The sequence below is a fragment of the Anopheles funestus genome, chromosome 2RL, assembly GCF_943734845.2.
Source record: "Anopheles funestus chromosome 2RL, idAnoFuneDA-416_04, whole genome shotgun sequence".
Classification (NCBI taxonomy): Eukaryota; Metazoa; Arthropoda; class Insecta; order Diptera; family Culicidae; genus Anopheles; species Anopheles funestus.
In genome coordinates, this window is record NC_064598.1 from 97,226,582 (window position 1) to 97,254,468 (window position 27,887).

A 27,887-nucleotide genomic window follows, 5' to 3' on the forward strand; every position below is an offset into this window, starting at 1 on the left:
CGTCTATCCCGCGGATGGATTTGTTTTACGGAATGAAAAGCAATAAAGAGTATTTAACAGCTTACCGGTGGCCATGTGTATAACACGTTATTGCTTTTGTTTGTACAAACTATGACCTTTATTTGTGAGTAGACTTTTTTTAATTGTTAAGCCAATGAGAGTAAGTGGCGCGATAATACATATGAGAGAAAAGTTTTGGAAATGTGTTTTGCTTGTTTTCTAACAATACTTAACGACAGAAATAAGGTGGCGGACCATTGCTGGCCGTCTCACGACGCTCCTTGTTTAGTTTGGCGAAAAACTCGTTAATATCGTCACGCGTCACCACTTGCTGGTTTGCCACGAACTGATCTAGGAACTCGCGCAATCTGCTCGTCATACGGTTGTACTCGGTAAGCATATCAACCTGTGTGCCACGATCCAGTTGGCCCAACATTTGCATACCCTGTTCGTACGCCGTTCCGTTCGTGCCATGCTTTTGCTTGCCAACTTCTTCGTAATGTTTGACTGTGTCTTTTTCGTTCAGTAAGTACTCAACTTCGTGCTTCTTGTACAGCTCGACGCATGACTTACACTGGCAGAGAAACTTTCGCCAACCTTCAACCCAAAATGATGCTCCTTTCTTGTACGATTTCTCACCCTCTTCGGTAGCGACAGGTGGCATGGTGCAAATGTCCAATGACACGGTTGGTTTTTCCTTCTTAGGCTCTTCCTCCGGAACCTTTGCGTCGTCCAATCGTCGCTGCTTAGGTTCACTCGGACCCGCTACATCCGGATCAGCTTGGGCCGTTGTATTCGACTCATCCAAACCGGTTACATCCACCTGAACCGTATCATCTAGCACCGTTTTGCTAGTGTCCTCTATCTTACCGACGTAATTCTTCAGAAACGGATTAGCCTCCATACAACCGCCGCATACCATTTCCGCATAATCCTTCGCATTCTTTAACTCATCCACATCCAGATGTCTCAAGTGGTACCAATCCTCGCAGACGATGCACTGAATCATTTCGTCTTCCTCATCATTCTCCGGATCCGGATACGGTCGGTGACAGACGCAATACAGACCGGAGAAGTTTTGGTTATACCGATTGCGGCTATTTTCTTCCTCCTTTCTTGGTTCCAGCTTGCACTTCACCTCCGGCATTCGTTTGCCACCGCAATCGCAGCGAAAGTTCCGCTTGGTGTACAGCTCCAACAGTTCATGGTTGTCGTGGCACTGCAGCGAACAGGCCAAACAAATGGCACTACGCTTCGATTCTACGCCCCGCGCCTCCGGCACGCAGGTCAAACAAGCGTACAGCGCTTGCCGACCAACGTATCCCTGGCGAAGTACAGGGAATTGAGTTAGTTTTTGTTGCCGCAAATTCTTGCACTATTATGCGCTACATACCTTAGTGTAGGTGCAATTCTTTTCATCTGACCCACCGAGAACTGCCCGAGATGTTTCTTCGAGCTCTTCCTGCTCTTGCAAAATATCCGCCATGGTAACGTACGATGTGTCCTGGTCTTCCTTTTGCTCCATCTTGAATGTGTAGCTGTTCTGTTCCGATCAAAAAATCGTTGTAACAAGCTTCCTCTATTATTCTATCCGAAACAGAATACTTACTATCTTTACGGGAATGTACGAATAATACAATTGTTCACAGTACTTAAATGCGTAACAATCTACACAAAATCTCTTCAGGTTAATTGCTGTTCCAGATGATTTACAAATATTTTCCCAGACAAGGTTTCCGCGAAATTATGAACCACAAGCGCCAAACATCCGCAAGTGACAACTGTCAAACAATCGGCGGTAGGACATTGCTCCGAATCAAACAACCGTTGCTTAGAAAAGCATAAGGTTGATAGGGAATTCTAGCATATCGAAAACTACAGCTGTTCACACAATAGAACACCAGCTTTTTTATCACAAACACGTGGCTGTCTGCAGAAGGGAGATTTTGATTCATACTAGGTATGTTTTGATACATTCGGATACAAAGAACAAAGAACAATCCGGGTAAAATACGTCCAGTGAGGTTGTATTAAAACACGTTAAAAACGATTATAAGGCGAAATTTAAATCAGTTATATAGTTCTACAGTGCAAAAACTGCACTAAAATAGATACTCTCATATGCAATAGGAACAAACATTCGTTTCTTGTTGGAAGGGACAAAAAACCGTATGGTGTACCATTTTGCACGCCACTGTATGTAACAACCTTGAGCATACGGTTCAACCCCTGCTTATAAACGGGCTTTGGTCAGTAGAAAATGCTTCATAATTCCTTTTTCTTCCGAAGTGGAAGGCACACTCGCGGATGGTTTTTTATTTCTGAATCACACACAAACGCGCTAGCAAACTGTTCGTTCAATGTTGCAGCCGTGCTGCGTCCGAAAAGCTCGAGATACACCACCATCTCGTACCCGTTAATTGTGTGCTGGAAGCAAAAGGTGCGAACAAAAAGTCAAAAACCCCTTCCGAAAAAAGGGAAAGGTAACACCGAGTTTTTGTGTTTTCTAGAGCAAATGGTAGCAGGGCGCTGACAAAACACACACAAAAGTGTGAAAAGCTTGCATAATTTTCCGACGTGTGTGCCTGTGTGCTGCGACTGGTTGAGCATTTCTAAGCAGGATCTAATTTTATCGCCCCTTTCTGCGTCGAAAAAGCAGGAACACATAGGAGTGGATGGATTAGTGCTGCATTCATTTTTTTTTATGTTGGTGCTTGCTTTAAGGGTTAGTTAGTGCAAAGAGGAAGAAGATCAGTTAAATCCATCATCTCCGTGCAGTGTGCTGATTAGATGGGCGAGCCTGGTGGGTACCTGTTTCGCAAAAAAAAACCCATTTCCTATCGTTTTCATGCTATCGCTGCGCACGTCAAATTCTGTAAAGAAACGTCAGCCCCATCTGCTCTGCTGTGGTGTGGTGAAAAACGATACAAAGGGAGCAAGTGACGATTGGTGCATTCGTTTGGTTATCTCTCCCGCGAGTTGTGGTGTATGAAAAGCCACGAAAACACACAGTGAACTTGGTTATATATGTGCTCCGGAAGGTATAATATCAACCAACACTTTAGTCTGTCCCACTTTACGTTCCGCACTGTATCATTTCATGCGCAATGCCATGGAGAGCGTGCAGTTTTTTCACTGAGTCATTGTTGTCGAAACACGGTGGCAAATGGTGTGTGCAAAACAGATCTTCCAATTGTACCCAGCTGCTCAGGCACAAACGTTTCCGAGATTGTTCGCCACCCCCCCGTTTCGGATCATGGTAGCGCCAGCCGCCTTCAAAATGGCGAAAAACCAACAGCACCAGAAGCGGTCGAGAAAAACATATCGCTCGTGCAAAACAGAAAGAAAACTTCTACTTCGAAAATAGCCAACAACAAAAAGAAAAGGGCGAACGAACACACAACACGACAAAAGTGGTCCTGCTCGCTGCCTCGGCCCTGTATCAGGTGGTATTGGCGCAGATTGTTTGCTCGTAAACAGTTGCTTACGGTATTCGCGAATGTGTCTGCTGTTACCATTGGAAGTGATTTGACACACAATAGATTATTGATTTTCCGCCCGTACATACCGCAGCATTGTAGGCAGCGAGGACGGTCGGAAAAATCGATACAAGTTTTCCCATACACTCTGTAACTTTTTTCTTGATTGAAGGCAAACAAAAAATGTGTACTAAACGGATTCTTAGCAACGGATGCATACTGAAACACAAACTCAAAAATTTATGGCCCTGGTAAGTTGCTGCTAGTCACCATAGGCAACTGAAGCAGGATGAAAAATATAACAACGTCAAAGCGAGCATGGAAACGGAACATAGAAAAGATAATTGCCGAAACAGTAATTGTGATGAAATGTTCAACATTTGTGACGAAATGATTCGAGTTTTTATCTCTCCCACATCAATGACTCAGACGTCGTCGGTTTGGCGTTGTGGTGCTGCGAAAATGAAGTCAACAAAGGCAAAAGCACAACAACAAAAATCGCACAGCGATAGCACAATGTTTCAAAACATTGCGTGCGTGTGTGTGGGTGTGTGTGTGTGTGTATGTTGCAAAATCCTTCCGACAGCAGTCAGCACACACAACACACCCCCGTGGGCATGTACAATCTTTTCACTGCTGGAATCAATGTACCGTGAACTGAACAAAATATTCATGTCCGACACTGCTGTCGTTCGGTGGCAACCCGGCTGCACCCTGCTATGTGGAACGATTGGTCCAACCGGCGGATGATGGATCGAAGATGGAACCTGCCAAACTACGCACGTTACCGGATGGTTACGGTTTCGCGAAAGTGGTTAGCGAATGCAGAAAGAAAGGAAAGAAATCACGCACGACCGAACGTATGGGTGTGTGTGTGCGCTGCAGAAGGAATTAATAAACCTCGCACTAGCAGAGCCGCTTTTGCTTCCGGTCGAGGTGTATTTGTTAGAGGGAAACATCTCGTGCACACACCCTGTACACCGTTTTCCCCCACCCATATGCCTCCAGTTCAAAGTGGCCGAAAAAGCAGTTGATTACCACCGAGAAGGCTTACACGCTGGAGCAATACGTTTCCAATTGCGTAACGTCACTGCCGCCGCAATTTATGGCCGCGCACAATGCAATTATATTTCACGAACCTTCATTCATTCATTTGGCGGGCAGGCGGGCAGCCAGGGCAGTCAATCCCCATCTCCGCATGGTCGTCGAATGCCCGTGGCTTGGTTTCGATTATTAGAGGTCTGCCGATTTGTCGGTTCGGAAAGCACCGAAAATTAAAATTGGAAGGAAAAGGTTTTCTACATGCCGCACCGGGACATCGGCTCGGCTGGCTCGGCGATGGGTATTGTCTAGCAGCGTACGAAACATGGGAGGGATGAGAAAATCCCTCACGTAAGAAGGAAAAATGAAAGTTAACCTTTTGCCTGCCGCTGTGATGGCCACTGCATTTTGGTTCGGGAGGCCACGATATATGATTTTTTTTGGAAGGTTGGGCTCTGCTCCATCCCCAATCAAATCGCTTCAGATGGTAGTGCGCTCTGAAGAAATAGAAAAATAGAAAGAGATCAGCTTCAAAGTGGAGTAGATGCTCCAAATCTCAGAAGCGCATTAAATCTCATGCATACATCTCGTTTTGCGTGAATCATATGTTCTCCATTGTTTCGCGCAACAAACACTGATTGTAAGAAAAACACAAGTCAACATCATCGCGGTGGCGCCACTATAACATCAGTTTATGAGTGATTAAACATAGCAGAACAACATCCGAGCATCATTTCATGTTTGCACCGTCGTCGTCTGACCTACTTATGCCACACCATGATACGATGCCGAGCAAACAATCCCTCTCAGGGAAAAGAAAGAGATGCTCAGGTACATCCTCATTAGTGTCATTGTTTGTTGGCTGAATTGGTTGCCTCTCGATCCGCTCAGATTGATTGTTGTCTACGGAAAGTGAAGACAAAAAATCTGCGACCAACACACACACTCTGTTTATTGTTTATATCGAAGTGATGAAAATAAACATTTTCATCGCCTCCCACCGCACGTTCGTGCATGATTCGCTTTGCCGACTTTACCACAATAACTGTGCGCCCGAGAGTTCCTTCAGGAAAGGTGTAAAGTGGTCGTGAAACGAACCCCCAAAAAACTAATATATGTTCGCACATGAAGGGATTCGCGCGCACGGTGAACGATACTCACTGTCTACATCATCCAAGCAGGCTATTTTGAGCTTTATCCCAAAAATAAGAACGATATACACATTTATTACGAGCGTATTCCGTTGGAAAGCGTTTGACAGTTTGGTGAAGGACAGATTCCTGTACGTCAGACACATTTTCAGTTCTGTTCTGCGGTGGCGAAGTAATTAGCGAATGTTCAAACCATCTTCCATTTTGTTACTTCCATCAGGATCGCTTGTAACTGTAACCGTACTAATTTGATTTTGTATTTCTTTTGGTCTTTTTAGCTGATCCGGAACATCACTTTCTTCGTGAGTTGCAGCAGCAGAAAGGAAACATTGAAACATAACATCCCTTCTTCAAACTCATCGTTCGATGAACAGCGGTGTGCTTTCGTCGGTCGAGTGCTAGTTAATGTTTTCGTTTCATTCCGTGTGTGTTTGTTTCGGAAGATAGCGGCCAACACACAGGAAAGCCACATGTGCGAGTGAAGTGAGTGTTTGTTGTGCAGTGTGCAGGGTTTCGTGATTTTTGTGGTGGGAGAAAGGAAAGAAAACACTTAATAGTGGAAATTTAGTGAAAATAATATATAGTGCCGGGTGATCATCGTGTTACATACTGCTTAATTGAATGTAAAACGGAAGTAAAAGCATCTCGATTCACAGCAGAAGAAAGAGAAGCGAGAGAGAAAAACAACAACAACAGATCATCTTTTTGTGAAGGTGATCTATTGGGGAGATATTGTTCAATCCGATCAACGGCGACATGACATAGGGCAGAAATAAGAATAAACCTGCGCGGTAAATTGTGTTGCAGACGTAGCAACTTTAGAAACACCAACATCAACAAAGACCCCAACCCACAACACGAGGATCATCTTTGAAAATTTGTAGCTGCTAGTGCAGCAAAAAGCGGTGTAAAGGTAAGTCTGTCCAGTCTGGCGGAACTATACTAATATTGTTTTAAAATTCTCCTTAGAAAAGTTATGGGACGCAGTTATGTTTTGCGTTTGGAAATTGGATAAACCCTTACTAGTCTTCGCTTCGGCACAAAGACTCTCAAATTCAAGAAAACAATCACCTCCACCGTACCAATGATCCGATGCACTGTTGCGTCAGTAGGCTAACAATTTAGCCTCTATTAAAATGCGTGTGTGCTCTGTTGCTACCGTATTATACGTTAGATGGCCACAATCGAAAGGGACTGCCGTAGTAGCGCACCAGTAAGAGTGGCGTTTCGAGCGTTACTTATACGAAAATCACGCAGCAGCGCATGCATCCGTACACGCGGTCGAAAAATAAATACATACGTATATGCGCAATCATCATCCAACCACCTCGCAATATGCAACGGGAGAGCGCAGCGCTGTTTACTTGCATGTAAAGCAACAGTTTCTTAACGGCTCCGCTGGATGATGGTATGCATTACCGGAAGCGAGCCAAAGACGAGAGTCCAGAAAAGGGGTTGTGATTTCTGAATCTAAATCTCTGCCGCATGTGTAGCGCATTAGCATGCGAAAAGGCATAAGAACCATCTGATTGATGCGGCGTATGAATTGCTTCGAATTTCAAAACACTCCTATGCGCTCGCACACACACTCGCACTCTATCTTCTTGGGCATGAGAACGGTACACTGGTTGTGGTTTTTGGTGGCGGATCTGCAATCAGTAGTCCGTACGCGATATCGGCTGAGATTGGCGGGTTTCTATCATTCTAATTTCGCAGCAATCCATAGTGCGGAACACAAGCGCAACGCTAAGAACGGCAGCAAACCGATCGTTGCGCATTGACGACGCACGTGTTTCGATTGTGTTCGCGCAGCTGCGTTGCTTCGGACGGGTGGAATGTCCTGAAGAATTCAATGTCAAAACAGTTGCTCCCACTATCCCTCTGCCGGGGAGGTTTCGTTCTGCGACACACGGCAACACAATGCGACAATGTGTGCAGTTACACGACGACGCTTAGACGCCGAAAGACAATAAGACGACGTTGACGTTGCCTGTCTGTCCTTCTGTGGGAAGTGGAACCGTGTACGCTAATGTATATGTAACTGTTCTTTTTACGTAAAACAATAAAACACACGGCCAGTTTCACGCCGGGGGTTTAATGCGTGGGTTTTTGGCGTTTTTAAGATGCCGTAAGCGCGCTTAGCTTCTTGCTGTAACACCGGTTCTAACCGTTAATTCGTTCTTTACCGATGGGGGCAATGGTTCTCATAAGACTCGCCACTCCAGTGGAAGCTTTGCCAGTGCGCCATTGCACGGAGCGGGACAGCTCGGTTTCTTGTAGTAATAGGAGAACTACTACTGTCTAGTTGACTGACGACTCTGGTGTTGGAAGTGGGAGAAGGTCGTAACTGGTCTACCGTTCGCTCTGTGGTCGTGTGGCTTAAAGTTGGAGCAGGCGGATTATTTATTGGCCGCATTCGCACATTTACTGCGTGGTGTACCGTACCGTGTTGCCTTTTTTTGCATTGTAGAAGGAGACGAACACACACGCACCACTATTGCGTTTGTGTCTCTGAGAACTCGTTTTGTTTGGCTTTTTTTTTTCCTTCCACTTCGCGTCTTCTGCTACAGCTCTCACCCCCCCCCCCCCCCATCGTTCGATCCTCTTTCTGCTTACGCGTTTCCGTGACCCTTAATCGCGATCAACGAATGCAAAACTTTACCCTTTTCTGTTGTCGGCCATGAATTTAAGAACTAACTCCGCCGTCTCAAGCGGTGTGTGCAACCAACCGCAAGACTAACAATTTGCTTTTTTTTAAGGTTTGCTGCTGCGGCATACTTTTGCGACCTCAAAGAAGTGTATAAACCTCACGACACAACCACCAACACCACCACCACCAGTCCGGACGGAACAGTTCGGTTGACCGGTTCGGGCGCTTGGTTTGTGCGTTTGCTGTGAAGAGTGCGACGGTAAGAGTGGACTGAACTTGGGCCGTTTGTTAATGTAACAACGTGGTTCCATCGTGATGATGGTGTGGTCTACTTGCACAATAACGACCTTCTTCCCGTCGGTAGAACGGGTTTGATGCTTACTTACCAACGTAAGCGCTCCCACATGGTGAATTCCCAATCCACAAGGGTTTTGTTTTACATTTGCTGTGACTCTCACTCTTTCGCCATGGTGTGGTGTGTGTGTGTATATGTACAGGCCGATGCTTACTTCATCCGGGACAACTTTCTTTTCCATCATGCTCCACATTGTGTATCATTATCTTTTTTTTTCTTGAGCTTGTTATGCTTTTTTTTTGGAGATTCCCTACGAAGGTCGGTGTAAAAGGGCTCCAGTCTATTTCATTATAGCGCCATCAAGCAAACCTCCCCTGGGGACAGAGAGGTCAGTTCGTGCAGATTTGTCCACTCTTACTCCAAGGTGGACGATTGAAGGTTGTTAGTCATCGCCTGGTTTTCTGCCATGTCCATGTGTTCCAACCGGGGGAAAAGATCGTTTATGGCTCCTTCATATCTTGTCCCATTCACCCCCCCCCCCCCCATTCCCACACACAAACATAATGATGATGCGTAGCAGCACAAGAGAGAGAGAGAGAGCGAAAAAAATAACAACAAAACAACGTGACTCGACGCGGTTTGAATTAATAAATTACCCTTGTTTCCATCTGGCATTTTGTGTACATCAACCTCTTTCGGAGCGCAACCAGCTGTGGCCTGACTTTTGCGGTAAGCTTTTTTTTATGGCAACCCATCTCCGTCTTGGCATCACCTGAAGCGTGCGGCAAACGGTTCTGCGCACTCGGAAACGATGTTACCCAAAAATTATGAGATCATTCAAGCACAAAGGAGCGTTAAGCTTTTGCCCAGGCACCAAGCTGACTCTAGAACGTGCGGGATCGTTGGCTTAGCACAACTTCATCAATTTGTCTGGTGCGCTTTGTCAATTGGGTTTCTTGGATTGGATTGAAACCGACTTTGGAGAAATATCCCGGAAGTGTGCGAAATGGCAGTCTCTTGGAAGTAAAGATGGCCGTCTTCTGTTGAGTGCTGCCATTTCGTTAGCGAGGTGCCAGACCCCATGGTGATGTTTACCTTTACCCGCTGGCTAAAGTAAAGAAAGGAAACTTTTCTCAGAGTGATTCGCCGTCATGTTTGCCCATCATGGACCCGGTTACCACCCGTATTCATGATCACGAAATATGCATTCTCGTGGTCTCTGGCTTGTTGCAGTTAACTACGCTCGAGAGGGAAACGAGCTTTCGACAAGCCTAGTACTGTGGTTTTGAAGTGTGAGCAGTTGATGAAATCGCTTCTTGAGCTCTGCCTGTGAACCGGTAGAAGATGAGAAGGAGATGATGAAACGGCCACTAGACAGATACAAAACGCGGAAGAGATCTTTTATGCAAGCAGATGCAGGGAAGAAGCATGAGGCTAATAGTGGAGATGGTCCTCATTTCCCAGACCATTGGAGACGCTTCCGTAACCTACTAAACACTGCCGTACCATTGTGCTTGATGACTTTTCTTATGTTAAATATTCATTTTAAGTTGCAAAGAATACGATGGTCGAGTGCTAAACCATCGGAGTAATGGCATAACAAAAGTTATCTTGAAGTTGGCCAATTTAAAATATATTTAAATCGATTCAGACTTGTCTCACTGAATCACCCTGAAAGACACAGAATAAAGATCACTAGTGAGATTAGATGATTGCAGTAAGAAGTAGTAAAGACAACCGGCATTTAATGCGCTGTGGTTCAAGCGTAATATTTTATTCCACCCCATCCAAAGTTGATAGTGTAGAACCCGCTCAAGCAACGATCATACCGAAACCAACCAATTGCTTTAACGGATGGTGACACCGGTCTCGGTTACATTCGCAATGACACCGCATTTCATTGATTTAATAAAGCGCTGGGGAGGAAAAAATCAATACGTAAACTCTCTGCCTCCGCCAAGGCAATGATCCTTGTTATCGTTGGGCGAGGCGGTGCTTCTGGGGACATGGAATTGGGTACATGAAGAGGCACGGCAAAAGAAAATAAAATACCAATGACAGTTACGTGAAGTTTTACGTGTTCCATCGTTTCAATCCATCCGTCCGCGTCTTCGGCCAACAGGCCGAATCATCATCCACATCCTTGACGGAATTTTACGTTGTATTGATCAAACGAAATGGAACCGAACCCCAACATTTACGGGCCATATTAGGATGCAATGGCTTTTTTTTTGGGCCCCGTCGTCGTGACCCTGGCTCTGCAGAATAAAAGACCTGCTACTGGTTGTTGACCGACGATTTCAGTTTAGTTTTTTTTTGGTTATTAGATTGGTTGCTAAATTTATTCTCAAGTTCTCCAGTCAAGGCCGATCGTTATGAGTTTTTTTTTGCTGTCAATTTTTGATTCACCAGCTTTTTGCTTCATCAAATGTATTCATTTTTATAAAGTAAAATGTGAAGCAATGAATAAAAAACGTATCGAATTATTAGAAACGCTCCAAATGTGTATCATCCTAGGTTTTCCACGTTCTGATGGTACAATAATTCCAGCTCCAGTGGTGCATGATCATGATGGTATACGCGATATATGATGGGCATCAATAAAAAGATGTTGATTCTTGTTGAATTGACATCGGGAGAAGAAGAGAGATAGTGTTGCCATTTTTTTTTTGCCGGAAAACTTGTTGTTTTCCTGCACAATCACACATAACAGGCAGCTAAGAGGTAGCTAAGAAAGCAGCAATTAATGCATCTGCTAATTATTGTTCGGTGCGTTTTCTTGCCGTTTTCGTGTATTTCGGTTTTTTTTGTTGTTGTTTTGCTAAATTATATCTTCATTTCAACATTCCTTTTTTTGTGTGTGACTATCTTGTATCGAGCTAATACTAGCGTTAAGACTTGAAGTTACGTAGTTTACCCGCTATCGACAAGAGGATGGTTACGTACGTGCGCCCGTGCTTTTACTATCTAGCAAGGAAAGGCGAAGGTGCAAAAGAGCTTATTCAACTGCGATTTTATTAGCCCACTATAGAGCTCAAAAAAAAATGAAGAAGACGTTTCATATCAAGCAAAGATTTTTCAAGTGCCGATTCGTTTTCATTGTGAAAGAACAGAATGCACACACAACAAAGCTCCATTAGCGCTGGGCGTAAAAGCCAGGGTTCGGTAAGGCTTGTAACAACGGTATGCATGAATTCGTTCATTGTGGCAATATACAAGAAAGTTTTATCATATTAGATCCTATATCAAAATACTTGCATTAAAATGATAATTCAATTACATTCGATGAACACTAAAGTACAAAGCATCAAAAAGCGTTCAAAAAGCAAATGCTGCATGGTCCGGTTCTGTTATAACACATTTTCAAACACCAACACAAACGATCTATAGATGAGAATAACAACTCTTTTTAGTGAGCCAACTCAGAGTGAATGAGTCGTTATTAGGGGTCAGCTTGTTTCGGAGTCATAAAAAACCCGGAATAAGCGTATAAGTTAAGCTTCGGTCATTTTACTCCCTCATGACTGATGCGACTTTGTTGAAATAAGTTTCTTTTCGCTCAAATAATGCTTTAAATTAAAAAAATAATAAAAATCAGAAAAAAAAATTTCAACTCGAAAATTTCATAAGGCTTACCCCTTACGTTTTTTTTGGGAAATTTAGGAAAAAAATTAAAATTGATTTATTTTAATGGGAATTGGTTGAAATAAGTTTCTTTTCACTCAAATAATGCTTTAAATTAAAAAAAGAATAAAAAATCAGCTAAAAATAAAAAAATATAAAATTTTGAAAATTTCATAAGGCTCATTTTTGCACCAAGTTTTGCCTATAACTCGGTCGGTATCCAACAGATCGCCAATCTTTTACCTGTGGTAAAAGACCTGTGGTCGATAGATGGCACCAATGGCTACATTTTCTTCTTGGACGGTCATGCCCTTAGGTGTCCGTGCCGGAAGTTATTCGAGGAACCAAGTTCCATACCCTGTTTGAGAAAATGTAAAATTTTCTTCATTTTTGAGCAATTTAATAAAATTTATAAATGTGATATATTTTAATTCGGATTTGTTGCAATAAGTTTCTTTTCACTCAAACGATGCTTTAAATATAAAAAAAGAATAAAAAATAATAAAAAAATTAAAAAAATGAAAATTTCCTAAGGCTGTAGCCTTAGGTTTTTTTTTTCTGAAGTTTAGCAAAAATTATTAATTTATGTATTTTAATGCGAATTTGCTGAAATAAGTTTCGTTTCACTCAAATAATGGTTTAAATTAAAAAAATTAAATTTAAAAATAAATGTAAAAAAATCTCTAGAACGATCACGATCGATAATCGGTACGAACGCTGCCATAGCGATCGGATTGATTACTGATCTATCTGGTACGACGATGCCGCTCATGTGCAATATCTGCTATTCGAACATTTTCAGCTTCAATCTGGTGTCATTAATGTATCTTAAAATATCCGTAGTGCCTTAGAGCTTGTCTTCTATTACGCTTATTCAAGTTTGAATGCATTTCACTAATGTATCTAGTTCACGGATTCAACAAACTTCTTTAATCTGGCTTATTGTTGGGAAAGTTTTCCGACCACTGAAATTGGGGCAAACATAGGGCAAACGGCGGGAGCGCGAAGAGTCGCGGGCGCTTGATTGTTTGACTTACAAAACTGTCTCAATGGTGTAGTACTGCTTGTACGTGCCCCCGGCCAATAGTAGGTCGTTCATGATTCATGTAAGTGATAAATCAATAAAGTTTGATCAACAAAAGGTTCTTGCGCGAAACGCAAGCTGTTGTGTGAACCTGAAGCAGTTGACCTTCGGTTGACCATATGCTATTGCTGATAACCGAAGATCTAGGCTCGTGTTGCAGCTTCTTGCTGTCAACACTATCTACACTATCTAATGCAGAGGAGAAAGGAACGTGAAGCTAAGTTTTTTGATACCTTCGAAGAGATTTTCCTTTCCGATAATATATAGGGACGATGGGTTGGATGTGGTAGGATTTGAGCTTCGGCGTCGTGCTGTGAGCAAATGAGGAAGCATTCAAGTTGATATTGATTATATTTGTCATATAAATAGCTGTGATTGCTTCTCACACAGCGTACTCACACAGAAACGCAGATAGGGAAACGTATTGGCACGTGCCGCTGCAGGCTTGCTAGCTCCTCCTATGCCCTATGGCGCTCGGAATGATACACGGTGCGTTCGTTTGTGCAGCAGGGCATATTTGTTGTGTTGTAACATCAACGCTCAACCACCACCACAGTCGCGCAAGACAGCAACAATCACTTCAATAGCGTGCTTCTATGCAAAAAGGGAAGTCAGGGCACGGTCGGTTATGTTTTGCTACTTCACTAGCTGCCAACATCAGTTTCGTGCCCGCTGTTCGTGTGTTTGTGTGTGTTCCTTATTGGTGGCCACACTGGAGCACTGATGTCTGACTTAGATCGGTTACACAACGCGCTTGATCGCGAGACAGCGTTTCACTTAGCCGAAAATCGGCTTGTGTGTGTCTGCTCAGGGGCTTAGGCTTTTCGTCATCATTGTGCCGTGTGGAAAATGGTTGCATTTCGTGGATAATAATAAATACCATGTGCCATCGGAGGTATAGCACCCACACACACACACACGTTGCACTGCACGCATGAATGGTTTAAGTGATTTACAAAATACGCATTCCTTTTTTATATACTTCAACAAAGTGACGCCATACTCCATTAATGCCCCCTTTTTGTAATATGTCTTTAATCTTTTTTTTTTTGTTCCAGATGGGAGACGTCGATCCGGAAACACTTTTGGAATGGCTCTCGATGGGACAGGGCGACGAGCGCGATATGCAACTGATTGCTTTAGAGCAACTCTGCATGCTCCTGCTAATGTCCGATAATGTAGATAGATGCTTTGAAAGGTGTGTAATGGCCATGATAAAATCATTCGTTATTCGATTAATCCTAACGCTCTGCCTTCGTGTATATTGCAGTTGTCCACCGAGAACGTTCCTGCCCGCTCTGTGTAAAATATTCCTTGACGAGCTAGCGCCGGAAAACGTGCTGGAAGTGACTGCCCGGGCCATCACGTACTATCTGGACGTGTCCTCCGAGTGTACCCGCCGGATCGTCGCCATTGATGGCGCCATCCGTGCAATCTGCAACCGGCTCGAGGTGGCCGACCTCGAAAGCCGAACTAGTCGCGATCTCGCCGAACAGTGTATCAAGGTGCTGGAGCTGATATGCACCCGGGAAGCGGGTGCCGTATTCGAGGGCGGTGGCCTAAACTGTGTGCTCACCTTTATCCGCGACAGCGGTTCGCAGATCCACAAGGACACGCTGCATTCGGCCATGGCGGTCGTTTCGCGGCTGTGCACGAAGGTCGAACCGCAGGGAGCGAATGTGCAAACGTGCGTGGAAAGCCTTAGCACGCTGCTGCAGCATGAAGATCCGCTCGTGGCGGATGGTGCGTTGAAGTGTTTCGCCTCTGTTGCGGATCGATTCACACGCAAAGGAGTCGATCCTGCACCGTTGGCTGAGTACGGGCTGGTGAAGGAACTGCTCAATCGGTTAAGCAATGCTGCCGGTGGTCCACAGATTTCATCCGGTGGCGGTGGTACAGCAGCGATCTCCTCCAGCTTGGGAACGAACTCCTCGTCGCACCCGGAATCATCACCGTCAACCGCGCAGCTGTCGTCGTCCGCACCAAAGACGGCACAAGGTGCGATGGAAGCGGGCAGATCGAGCCAATCGATCGCAACCACCATATCGCTGCTGTCAACACTGTGCCGCGGTTCGCCCTCGATCACGCACGATCTGCTCCGTTCGAATTTGCTCGAGGCGATGGAACGCGCGTTCAAGGGAGACGAACGATGCGTGCTGGACTGTATGCGATTAGCTGACCTAATTCTGTTGCTGCTTTTCGAGGGCCGGCAAGCGCTCGGACGTGTGGGGGGATCGCAAGGTCAACTAGCGCCGCGAGTAAGACGGGCCGATTCCAGTACGGAGCGTACCCATCGTCAGCTGATCGATTGCATCCGCAGCAAGGACACCGAGGCACTGATCGAATCGATCGAGTCCGGTGGTATCGATGTCAATTGCATGGACGATGTGGGACAAACGCTGCTAAACTGGGCGTCCGCATTCGGCACGCTGGAAATGGTGGAGTTTCTGTGTGATAAGGGAGCGGACGTGAACAAGGGACAGCGCAGCTCGTCCCTTCACTATGCGGCCTGCTTCGGGCGACCCGGTATTGCGAAGGTGCTGCTCAAGCATGGTGCAAATCCGGACCTGCGCGATGAGGACGGTAAAACACCGCTCGATAAGGCACGCGAACGTCCGGATGAAGGCCATCGAGAGGTGGCCTCAATCCTGCAGTCACCGGGAGAATGGATGATGGCGGCTACAAGGTCGGATGTGAAGTGTGGGGAAAGCGGTGATGAGGCGGGAGGTGTGGGCGAACCACGGGGCGACCCAGAGATGGCGCCAGTGTATTTGAAGTTTTTCCTACCGACGTTCTGCAAAACTTTCCAAAGCACAATGCTTGCTAGTGTGCGTAGATCTAGCCTAGGTAAGGGATGCAGCAAGTACATGAAGTATAGAAAAGACATCTTTCATAATTCGTTGTTTTTTTTTTTGTTTTTGGTTTTTTGTAGGACTTATCAAGAAAATGATCCAGTATGTTCAACCGGAAGTTCTTTCGAAGCTATGCTCTTCGGAGGGTTTGCAAAGCTACGAGCAAAGCTTGGGCACGCTACTGGTCGAAGTCATCGCGAGCGTACTAGACAATGAGGTGCGTTTCTTCATTTAGGGGTCACTTAATTCCATCCAAGTTCCTTACCGACAGATTCTGCATCATCTCTACCAACATATGGCGCTTTTTGAAATCGGTTAATAACCATGTTCTGGATCGCTGTGTGGTGAAATTGTTCGAAATTATACATCGCTGAATCGTGCACACCATCGCGGCTCCCTATCGTCGCTCGACGATCGCTTACAGTGTTAGCGAATCAATTTCCATTTGGTCGTCGTCCGTGTAACCGTGTTCGATGCGATACTAAAAAGGGGTTAAAACTTTCCATTGTTGGCTTCCACAGATTAGCTACAGCTGGCCACCGTTGACCCAACCATCAACGTCGTCATATCCGCCTCCTCTGCCGATCCTAACCGTGCCGCGTAATAGTTCTAGTAGTGTTAGCAATAATATTCTAACCAAGCACAGCTGCGCCGAGCGGTTGAGCAAGTTTGTGCAGGCCAAGCGACAGAGGCGCAATTCTAGCAGCTACATAATACCACCGCCGCCGCCATTACTTCCGTTGACACCACCACCAATCTCGGCAAGAGCAAAACCCGACTCGGACGAAGACGCGGATGAAGAACGGAACGGTTCCAAAAGCAATAACAATAGTAACGACACCACCAATCCTCGTAATCGCACCCAAAGCAATTGGTCAGATCTTAGCATTGCGGTAATGATAAAGTCCCCGAATTGTGTTGTTATCCTTTTTTTTTATTTACATATTACCCAAATATCCCCAAAACAGCCAACTGCTATTTTTACAGTCGTTCGTTTTTTCCGTTACTTAACGATTTGATTGCAATAATCAAACTAAGATGGATTCGAAACAAATACTAGCGCTGCTTTTTTAATATAATAATCAATTGATATGCCATCTGTAAAATAATACAACACATTTCATAGCAAACCAGCCGTTTCTATATATAAAAAAACACAAACATTTCATTATAAATTCTTTCTCTGTATAATTTTTGCTGGCTAATAACAATGAAATGCACGTTTAGTTTCTGCCAGAAGTTAATATTAATACGCTTACGAGAACATCTTTAATAACAATATTTATAGTATTTATAGTAGCTCCTGTAAAGGTCGGTTTCCCGTGTGTCTCTCTTTGGTAACTAAAAGCGTCAAAAATATTGAAAAGTAAAACAAGCGTTTTTGCGTAGTGTTTATAAAAACGATTGGCACAACAACGAACCATGAAATTATGCAGTATTCCTTGTGTGGTTGCGCTTTAACCTCTTACCGCACTCTATTCGGCGCCACGATCCGAACGGTGGATCAGACCAGTTGCTTTAAACTTTGCGATGATCGGTGAAATAGATTCTCTGTTGTTATTGCTTTCCTTCTTCGGCAAAGATATAGTATTTGCCAGAAGTGGCTGGCCCACCACTATCTGTCACGCGCGTGTGCATGTTGATGTTGCTGCGTGTGTGTTTTCTTGTCCGTTTATTGCTTTCTTGACCAAATGTTTGTTACACTTTCCGAGGCGTGATTGGTTTACTAATTCACTATTTCTATTCTTTTTATTACTGTAGGATGATGAAGATGGCCATCTGGTGGTGCTTACGATTATACAAGAGCTTATGTCAAAAACGCAAAACGATTTCCTCGATCACTTCGCACGGTTGGGTGTTTATACGAAAGTTCAAGCACTGATGGGTGAGCCGAGCTTCGACGGTAACGACAATAATGATGTGATTAAATCTACATCTGATGATGCAAAATCTGCGTCTACGGAAGCATCCGGTTCCGGTAGCGTAACGGTAACACCGAGTGGATCTAGTGGCCCGGTAGTAGTAACTGCTTCAGCTACCGGTTCGACGGTGGCTGTAGAGGACGCCAAGGAGATACTCCACGGAAAGGCTTACCATTGGCACGATTGGAGCATTTGCCGTGGGCGCGATTGTTTGTATGTGTGGTCGGATTCGGCTGCACTGGAGCTTTCGAATGGATCAAATGGATGGTTCCGGTTCATTCTCGACGGTAAACTCGCGACGATGTACTCTAGTGGAAGCCCCGAGAATGGTAGTGATAGCACGGGTAAGTAGCATTATACTCTGACTTCATGACAAAGCTATAGGGCGGGCATTACATCAAAAGAAAACCACCACATTCTAACAAATGCGCTGTTCTCTTACTAATCGTTGCTTCGCGGTCTAGCGGCAGTTTGAAAGAACGTCGTTTCAACGTTCGTTTGTTGCATTTTTGTAGACAAGATGTATAATTATAAATTAAAACCATTTAAATTTCCTAAAATCATGCTTCATTTTAATGCAACCACGGATACAATTGCCTAAATGCACACGCTTTTACCGTAAACATATGCATTGCATTGTAAAAAGAAATAATATGCGTTTACGCTTGTGGTCCCACTAAATCTTATTTGGCCATATGTTTCGGTTAAATTTATTTTTCTACTTTTTATCAAACCGTGTTTTGCAACACATGGTTTTCCACATTTTTAGGCAAGGAAAAATCCTCCGATCCCAACGTACCTAACGAAGGTGAGAATTCGTCCAGTGGAACATTATATACTAAACAAAAAAAGATCCTAAATATTAACAGAAAGCAACAGAAACAATTAAAGAGAATAGCACATGTAGTATTGAGCAAAAATGTGTGAAGAACCATTTATACAAAAATATTTTCAAAAAATCTTTCAGAAGCTTAATGTAAATTATATTCTCTGTTCTTGCTAGAAAACCGTGGAGAATTTCTGGAAAAGCTTCAGCGTGCCCGTGCCGCTGTACGCCAGGGTACTGTATCACTGCCCATCCTGTCGGCGCCTAGTTTAGCTCGCATTGCGGTCGGCAATTGGGTGCTGCAAAGTCAAAAAGAACATCAACTACATATCAACAATTCCGAGGGCCACCAGGTAACGATCCTACAGGACGAGCTGCCCGGTTTCATCTTTGAGAGCAATCGGGGCACAAAACATACATTCACCGCAGAAACAACGTTGGGACCAGACTTTGCAGCCGGCTGGATAAACACGAAGAAGAAGAAAATGCGCTGCAAGGCTGAAGCACAGAAATATCAGGTATGGTGGCGAAGGACAAAGCTCCAAAGTGTATATTTTGTTGTTACTGAAATCATCATGTACATTTTCGATCCGTCTGCTTTTTACAGCTTAATAAATTGGCTCGTGATTTATACAACCGTTACTTCAAGGCAGCACAAGCTATACCACGTGGAGCCGTAGCAAAGTTGGCTAAGATTGTGCATCAGATTGAGATCGCGTTGGAAGAGCAGCAATCATCGTCAAAGGTCGCACTCATCTCCTGCTCAGCACAGCAGATCACACCAAGTGGTGCCGGCGTAAGCTGGCAGGAGAAGCTCTTCAACGCGTTAAACGAACTGGTACATCTGCTGAATGAGGACGGTGTAATTAGTGCGTACGAGATGTACAGCTCCGGTTTGGTACAGGCGCTAGTGGCAGTGCTTTCGCCCAACTACTGGGATCTGGGCATGAACCGCAACAAAGCGAACAAATATCAAAAGCAACGACTATCGATCTTTAAGAAGTGTATGTACGGAGGTGAAATGAAAACAGGCAAAAACACGGCAGCTATTCTGGTGCAGAAGTTGGTTGCGGTGCTGGAAAGCATCGAAAAATTACCGGTGTACATGTACGACTCTCCAGGCGGCAGTTACGGGCTTCAAATATTGACAAAAAAGCTAAGCTTCCGATTGGAGCGTGCGACTTGCGAGCAGACGCTGTTTGATCGGACGGGTCGCAACCTCAAGATGGAACCGTTAGCAACGGTGGGACACTTGAATAAATATCTACTGAAAATGGTCGCCAAGCAGTGGTACGATATGGAGCGATCATCGTTTCTGTACCTAAGGAAGATGAAGGAAGCGAAGCCGGGCTCGCTGCAGTTTAAGCATCGGCATGATTTTGATGAGAATGGAATTATCTACTATATCGGTACGAATGGAAAGACACTCGAGTGGGTGAATCCGGCCCAGTACGGTCTAGTGACCGTGACGAGCAGTGAAGGCAAACAGCTACCGTACGGCAAGCTGGAGGATATCTTGTCGCGCGACAGCGTCAGCGTAAATTGTCACACAAAGGACAACAAAAAGTCGTGGTTCGCGATCGATCTGGGAATATTCATTATTCCGACTGCGTACACGCTTCGGCACGCACGTGGGTATGGTCGTTCAGCGCTGCGCAATTGGATGTTCCAGATGTCGAAGGATGGCGTCAACTGGATTACAATGCTAACTCACACGGACGACAAAAGTCTGGCGGAACCGGGCAGCACGTGCACTTGGCCCATCGACAGTCCCGCCGATGAACAGCAGGGCTATCGGCATGTGCGCATTCATCAAAACGGACGCAACGCATCCGGACAGACGCATTATTTGAGTCTAAGTGGGTTTGAAATCTATGGCAAGGTGATGTCGGTGTGTGAAGACATGGACAAAACGGCAGCCAAAGAGAACGAAGCAAAGTTGCGCAAAGAGCGACGTCAAGTTCGTTCGCAACTTAAATACATCACCGATGGAGCGCGTGTCGTTCGCGGTGTAGACTGGCACTGGGACGATCAGGATGGCAATCCACCCGGTGAAGGTACGGTCATCGCCGAGATTCATAATGGTTGGATAGATGTTAAGTGGGACCATGGTATGCGCAATTCGTACCGTATGGGAGCAGAGGGCAAATATGATTTGAAGCTGGCCAATGTCGATGGATTGGTAGCAGGTGCGTACGATCTGCACAACAGCGGCATTTCCATAACGACCGGTGGCGGTGGTGGTGGAAACAATAATCAGTTTTCATCTTCCGCCAACGTCCAATGCGAGGTGGATGGTGCTGTATCCGGTAAGAAGAAGCTGTACGACAAGTCGTTGAATGTGTTAACCAGCCGAAAATCCAACTCGACACCTAGTTTGCCGGATGCGACGACCGAAAACCGATCGTCCGTTGCTTCCACCGAACAGGCGACATCAGCCGACAACCTGTCCTGGAAGCAGGCTGTAGAAGTGATCACAGAGAATGTACTTTCTTCAGCCCGCTCTGACCTGGCTACGGTCGGTAGCGGTGGAAGTAGTAACGATTTGTCCTCCTCGGTAGTAACTTCAGGTACTGGTGGTAGCAACAACCAAGAAGTATCCGTCACGGTACATTCATCGTTAAGCGAACGAGGTAACAATATTCCCGATCTGTCCCAAATTAACAGCAGCACATCGATGTTGGTGTCCGATTTGGCCACCATTACGGAGAATCTGTCTCTGTCGGATGGTCCGGCAAAACAGAGTGCTACAGCAACATCATCTACTGGCACCGGTCAGCAGTTTGTGAGCAACATTAGCGGCAATAGCGGTACCGGTGTTCCCGTTCTGATGGGCTCCTCATCCTCGTCATCCTCTTCGTCGTCTACGGAGGAAAATAACAAAACGAACAACATCAACGAAACGAATAATAAAATCAATCTAACAAGCGGCAGTGGTGGCAGCAGTGTGGCCAGCGGTAGCAGTGCATCCAGCGGAAAGGCTGGCCTATCCTACCTGCAGACAAGGCTGGACATGATGGGAAAGATGCGCGAGGGCGTAGACATGCTTCGAAACAACACGAACAATTTCCTCTCATCGGAGTTGCTCACCCAATCGAATCTGCTTTCGTCCGTAAAGATTGCATTCCCTCCAATTCCACCAGCCACTACCACCACCGGTAGTGGCGGCGTTGTTGGAGGTGCATCGTACGGAAATAGCATTTTTGTGGCAAGCACAAGCACCGGCACAAATCCAGCGGCACCATCAGCGACGGCTTCATCAGGCGCCAAAACACCTACGGATAAGTTCGATGTGAAGTTCAATAATACCGCCTCATCCAATGGGTCTACTGCTTGTGTGAACACGTTCAAGAAGGTCCTTAACGAAGCTAAACAGTTCTCATCGGCGGTCGATTCATCGTCAACCGGTGGGCGTGATGCAACGAATAACTTGAAGAACAACATAGTGGTAGTCGGATCAACTGAAACGGTTCTGGGAGCTTCTCAGGACGATCCCAATGCAGAGTGTCTGTTGGGATCCGTTTCCGGTAGCGATGGCGTTAATGTGGTTCCCGTAGTGGTGCCCTCGTCGAATCCGATGAGCGTCAGTGTACCAAATCTGACGAGCAGCGGCAATGGAAGCAATAACCATCAGCATCATCACCACACGCATCACCATCACCACCACCATCATCATCCGGATAGTGCGTCAGCGATGCAGAATGAAGCCCAAGCACCGCCACCAGGGCTGCTCGAAACCTTCGCCGCTATTGCACGTCGACGTACATCTGGAAGTGGTTCGAATTCCGCCACCATCGCAAACAACAACAATGAAAACAATAACGCCACATCAAATCCATCGTCATCGTCGACCTCTTCGCAGCAGACGGTGCCGATCAATAATCAGTTGATTAGCAGCGGAGGTAGCGGAGCGCTCGTGGGCGGTGTATTGCAGAACAATAGTAACTTTTTCCCGCGTGGACCAAATTCGGTTACGAGCTTGGTAAAGCTGGCACTCTCCACCCACACTGGGCTACTGAGCACAGCGCAAAGTTATCCGAGCCTGTTCAGTTCCTCCTCAAACAACAACACATCGTCCGGCCCGGGCGGAGGGGGTAACAGTGGCAGTGGGAACAACAACAATACCAACAACATGGTTGGCGTGGGACAGGTAAATCCACTGAATCCTGCACTGACCATGAGTCTAACCTCAACCTCAAGCGATAGTGAGCAAGTATCGTTGGAGGACTTTTTGGAGCAATGCCGCGCACCGACACTGCTCGGTGACCTGGAAGACGACGAAGACATTGAGGATGAAAACGACGACGATGAGAACGAAGATGAGTACGAGGAGGTAGGCAACACATTGCTGCAAGTGATGGTATCTCGCAATCTGCTATCCTTCATGGAAGAACGAACGTTCGAGAATCGACTCCCAACGGCTGGAAAGCGAAAATCCTGGGATGATGAGTTTGTGTTGAAACGTCAATTTTCCGCACTCATTCCTGCGTTTGATCCACGCCCTGGCAAGACCAATGTCAATCAGACGAGCGATCTCGATATTCCGGCACCGGGAAGTAGCAGTGGACGAGTAGCGGCAGATGCGATAGATCCAACGGAACCCTCGTCTTCTGGCAAGTGTAACGTTTTGGAACAGGGAAGCCATGCAACGATGTCCTCATTACCGCAGCCAACGCTGTCACTGATTCTGCGCGGTCCGAACATAAATGGTGTGAACGATGTTGAGGTTGATCTGACACATACAGACTGGACCATTTTCCGTGCCGTACAGGAGTTGATGCTACAGACATCTATGCCCAAGCAGGACAAGTTCCGCAAAATCTGGCAACCAACGTACACGATCATTTACCGAGAGGCTACCCCAGGGTCGTCCTCTTCGCTGTTGGCAGGTGGAAAAGAAGACTTCAGTAGCGGAGAAGAGGGTCGTGCTACACCGATCATCTCGCTCTACTCCCAGCGCAGCCACGGATCGACATTATCGCCCAGCTCACCAATTCCCGGGACACCGTCGATTACCGGTGGTGCAGGCCCCAGCAGCGGAGGAGCTTTGTCCGCACCTGCATCGTGCGGCAATCAGCAGTACTGTTCGGTGGAGGATGTACTGCAGTTACTGTCGCAGCTCAACAGCATCAACCAGTCGCTGGCCTCCGCGCCGTCGAACAACGACAAGAATTTGATGCCGGACGTCGAGTCCCATTACCTAAATCCGGAGGTGTTCATGAGCAAGAAGATCACGAACAAACTGCAGCAGCAGATCCAGGATCCGCTCGTCCTTTCCAGCGGTAGCTTGCCAAAGTGGTGCGAAGAGTACAACCAGACCTGTCCGTTCTTGTTCCCATTCGAAACACGCCAACTGTACTTCAGCTGTACGGCGTTCGGTGCGTCGCGCAGTATCGTTTGGTTGCAATCGCAACGTGACGTTAGTCTGGAACGTCAGCGTGCGCCGGGACTTAGCCCACGCCACGCCGACCAACAGGAGTTCCGTGTCGGACGGTTGAAACACGAACGTGTGAAGGTGCCCCGTGGGGAGAATCTGCTCGACTGGGCCCAGCAGGTGATGAAGGTACACTGCAATCGAAAGTCAGTGTTAGAGGTAGAGTTTGTCGGAGAAGAAGGTACCGGATTAGGACCGACGCTGGAATTCTACGCGCTCGTGGCGGCTGAGCTGCAGCGAAGCGATCTCGGCATGTGGCTGTGTGATGATGAGGAACCGAAGCTGATTGAGGACGAGATCGACCTTGGGGAGGGCAGCAAACCGATCGGATATTATGTGCGCCGTTCGACGGGTCTCTTCCCAGCACCGTTACCACAAGATTCGGATATCTGCGAATATGTGTCCAACTACTTCTGGTTCCTAGGTGTGTTTTTGGCAAAAGTGTTGCAGGACAACCGGTTGGTCGATTTACCACTGTCCAACAGCTTCCTGCAGCTGCTCAGCCACAGTCGCTCCATATCACGGGGTACGTCCAGCCATTCGCTGTTCGGCGGCGGTAAATCGGGTGTAAGCGATGATATTATGATCTCGTCCATCATGTCGGAGGAAAGCGATCGCGATCGTGATCTGCTGGTGGACTCTTACCAGTCCAAGATGGCGACCAGCGATGGTGCGTGGTACGATGGTATACTGTCGCAGGAGAACCTGCAGGAGATTGACCCAATACGGTACCAATTTCTAAGGGAGCTGCAAGAGCTGGTGCAGCAGAAGCAAAACATCGAGCAGAACGATATGCTCAGCTCGGAGGAGAAGCTCCAGCAGATCAGTGAGTTGAAGCTAAACACCAAAACGGGCTGTGTGGCATTGGAGGATCTGGCACTTACATTTACTTATCTGCCGAGCTCGAAGAACTACGGCTACGCGTCAGCCGATCTGATACCGAACGGATCGAACATTGATGTGACGATTAACAACGTGGAGGAGTACTGCAATCTGACGATTGCATTCTGCCTGCAGGAAGGCATCGCTAGGCAGCTGGCCGCATTCCACCGTGGATTCTGTGAGGTGTTCTCGCTGAACAAGCTGGCCGCATTTACGCCGGATGAGATACGTAAGATGCTGTGCGGTGAACAGAATCCGGAGTGGACGCGCGAAGACATCATGACCTACACCGAACCGAAGCTGGGATATACCAAGGAAAGGTAAGAATTTAATATATTTTTTTTGTTTTCCATTCTCCCATCTGTGTGATGTGAAGCACGATCAGTAATACGGTTTAATTCTCTTTTCGATCAATAGTCCTGGCTTCCTGCGCTTTGTCAACGTGCTGATGGGCATGAATGGATCGGAAAGGAAGGCGTTCCTGCAGTTCACCACCGGATGCAGCAGTCTCCCGCCCGGTGGTTTGGCAAATCTACATCCGCGACTCACGGTGGTGCGAAAGGTAGATGCTGGCGAGGGTTCCTATCCGTCAGTGAACACCTGCGTGCACTATCTCAAGCTGCCGGACTACCCGAACGAGCAGGTCCTGCGCGAGCGTTTGTTGACGGCCACCAAGGAGAAAGGGTTCCATCTGAACTAAATCAAACTGTGCTGTTGTTATGAACTGTTGTTTGTAGTGTTATGCGAAACATAATTAGATTGCGAAAATGACTGAACGGATAGAAAAGGGCGGAGAGAAGGGTACGTGGGTAGTGAGTAGGTGTGTGCGTGTGTTAAGCAATGTTGTGTTTTAGCGTAAGGGAAAACGAAGATGTAGGCAACGATCAGATGAAACGCCGCTACGCGAAGCAAATGGTTAGATGAAATGGGATTCATTACTACTTTTACACACCTCTGTTTGATCCGCTGAACCGGCTAAAGATGTTATAATATTAGTAACCGAGCACACAACAATACACACATACCAAACCAGTACACAATTAAAAACCTTCTCTCACAGCTTATGGTTCAAGCAAATTCAACCGATGGCACGATTGATGAATGAACGTAAGCGATAAATACTAGAGCAAAAAATGAAAAGAAACAATAAGCTTTTTGTTCTTGAATATATGCATGGCTGCAAGTACCGATGTTGGGTAAAAAAAATAGGTTTAAAGGCTAGAGAACAACCATCAGAGATGCAAATTATTTCTTCTTTGCGTTACACACTATAAGGTTCTTCTGCACTTATCTTATTGCTGCTACACAATGCTACCTTCTTGCTAACTCTGAAAATAAAACTAAAACTCTGAAAGTAGTTTTCTGTATGAGTGACTGTGTGCCTGCGTGTGCATCTGTAGTGTGTTAAGGGTTTTGCATGTGAAATTATAGTTAGTCTTTTGCGATGGATGAATAACTGAAAGCTTCTTCATCTAATTCTACGGACGAATAGATAGAACAAAAAACCAACTAACACAAAAAAACAACAAAGAGAAAACTTTGCGTGTGAAAATGTATGTGATGAATGGTAGAAAGCAAAGAAGGAGTAAAATGGCAGAATAGACAAAAAAATGGTACTAACTATGAGTTCTTTTGTTTGTGATTGATTATTACATTAAATGTTGCACACGATTGCTTTTACAAAAGAGATAAAAACCCCAAAATGTGTGCGTGTGTGTTGTGAGTATGTGTGCTGTTTTGCCCAAGGCATTATTAGAGATGTTTTGTGTATGTGCGTGCGCATGTAAGCAGGAAGTGGGAAAGGGCACATTGGTTTGGTTTCATGTGCATCCGAGACACCATTTACTAAATTCATAAGTAACGAATATGTAGCTAGTTTCGGAACCTCCTGTGTACGGTGTCTTCAACTCTGTATATAACTACCACCACCAAACACAAACAATTCTGCCCGGGGAGGGCGAATTACTTGCGTAGCCCCGGAATTCGAAACATATAGAAAAAAAAGTTAATGCAAAGTACACTTAAACACTCACGTTTTCGTGCACAGGCACGGCACGTGTCCGTTTGTCCCAAAGGGCGTGTGGAATTGAAGTTTTCATTAAAAAAAATTAATATAATATACCCTTATATATTAGTATTCTTTGGATGGAAGGTTCACATGGCAAAATAGTTTGAGCGGCGTAGCAAATACAAAAATCTAGAACGCAAGTACAGGAGTAACGTTTACATATTAAGTAGACTGTTAGGAAAGAATATAACAGCAAAGAGAAAGAGAAATCAAGAAAAGCAGAAAAATGTTATAGATGAATGAGGAACATTTAAGAAAAAAGAATATTGATTATAACTCTATTCAAAGATAATGATACACAATTAATAAATGCAGATGCTCTACACACTAAAATCTTAAACCACAAAACACACACAGTCTCAGTCTTGTTGCGTGAGTTCAAGAATCTAGACACACACACACAACATACTTAAAAAGCTCCTATAATACACGAATTATGCGAGGATAGTAAGACAAAAATAATAAAAAAAATTAATAAAACACAAAAACTGGTCGTTTATCTTTAAAGCAAGATGTCACATAATAATTGAACGCATGATTGACTATTGAAAATTATTTTTAAAACCCATCACTTCACGA

The 27,887-nt window shown here is 45.5% G+C and overlaps 2 protein-coding genes across 10 annotated transcripts; one reads left to right on the forward strand and one right to left on the reverse strand.

Annotated features, from left to right (window-relative positions):
• Nucleotides 1-94: 94 nt before the first annotated feature.
• Nucleotides 95-1,860, reverse strand: LOC125763493 (putative E3 ubiquitin-protein ligase UBR7). 2 transcript variants are annotated; one of them, XM_049426746.1, is made up of 3 exons: nt 1,610-1,860; nt 1,394-1,538; nt 95-1,324 (listed from the first exon to the last, which is right to left on the reverse strand). In XM_049426746.1, exons 2-3 carry the CDS (start codon nt 1,523-1,525, stop codon nt 230-232), a joined length of 1,227 nt encoding a protein of 408 aa, XP_049282703.1. In that variant the 5' UTR covers nt 1,526-1,538; nt 1,610-1,860; the 3' UTR covers nt 95-229. The 2 variants fall into 2 exon arrangements, with proteins under 2 accessions (XP_049282703.1, XP_049282701.1); XM_049426744.1 differs by having other exon boundaries at nt 1,394-1,543; nt 1,610-1,850.
• Nucleotides 1,861-2,264: 404 nt separating this feature from the next.
• Nucleotides 2,265-27,796, forward strand: LOC125763340 (E3 ubiquitin-protein ligase Ufd4). 8 transcript variants are annotated; one of them, XM_049426339.1, is made up of 11 exons: nt 2,265-2,483; nt 5,950-6,584; nt 14,383-14,522; nt 14,595-16,171; nt 16,257-16,393; nt 16,698-17,069; nt 17,938-18,442; nt 18,868-18,906; nt 19,102-19,442; nt 19,532-25,560; nt 25,658-27,796. In XM_049426339.1, exons 3-11 carry the CDS (start codon nt 14,383-14,385, stop codon nt 25,938-25,940), a joined length of 9,423 nt encoding a protein of 3,140 aa, XP_049282296.1. In that variant the 5' UTR covers nt 2,265-2,483; nt 5,950-6,584; the 3' UTR covers nt 25,941-27,796. The 8 variants fall into 8 exon arrangements, with proteins under 8 accessions (XP_049282296.1, XP_049282295.1, XP_049282300.1 ...); XM_049426338.1 differs by having other exon boundaries at nt 2,265-2,440; XM_049426343.1 differs by having other exon boundaries at nt 2,265-2,440; nt 16,698-16,937.
• Nucleotides 27,797-27,887: the final 91 nt, after the last annotated feature.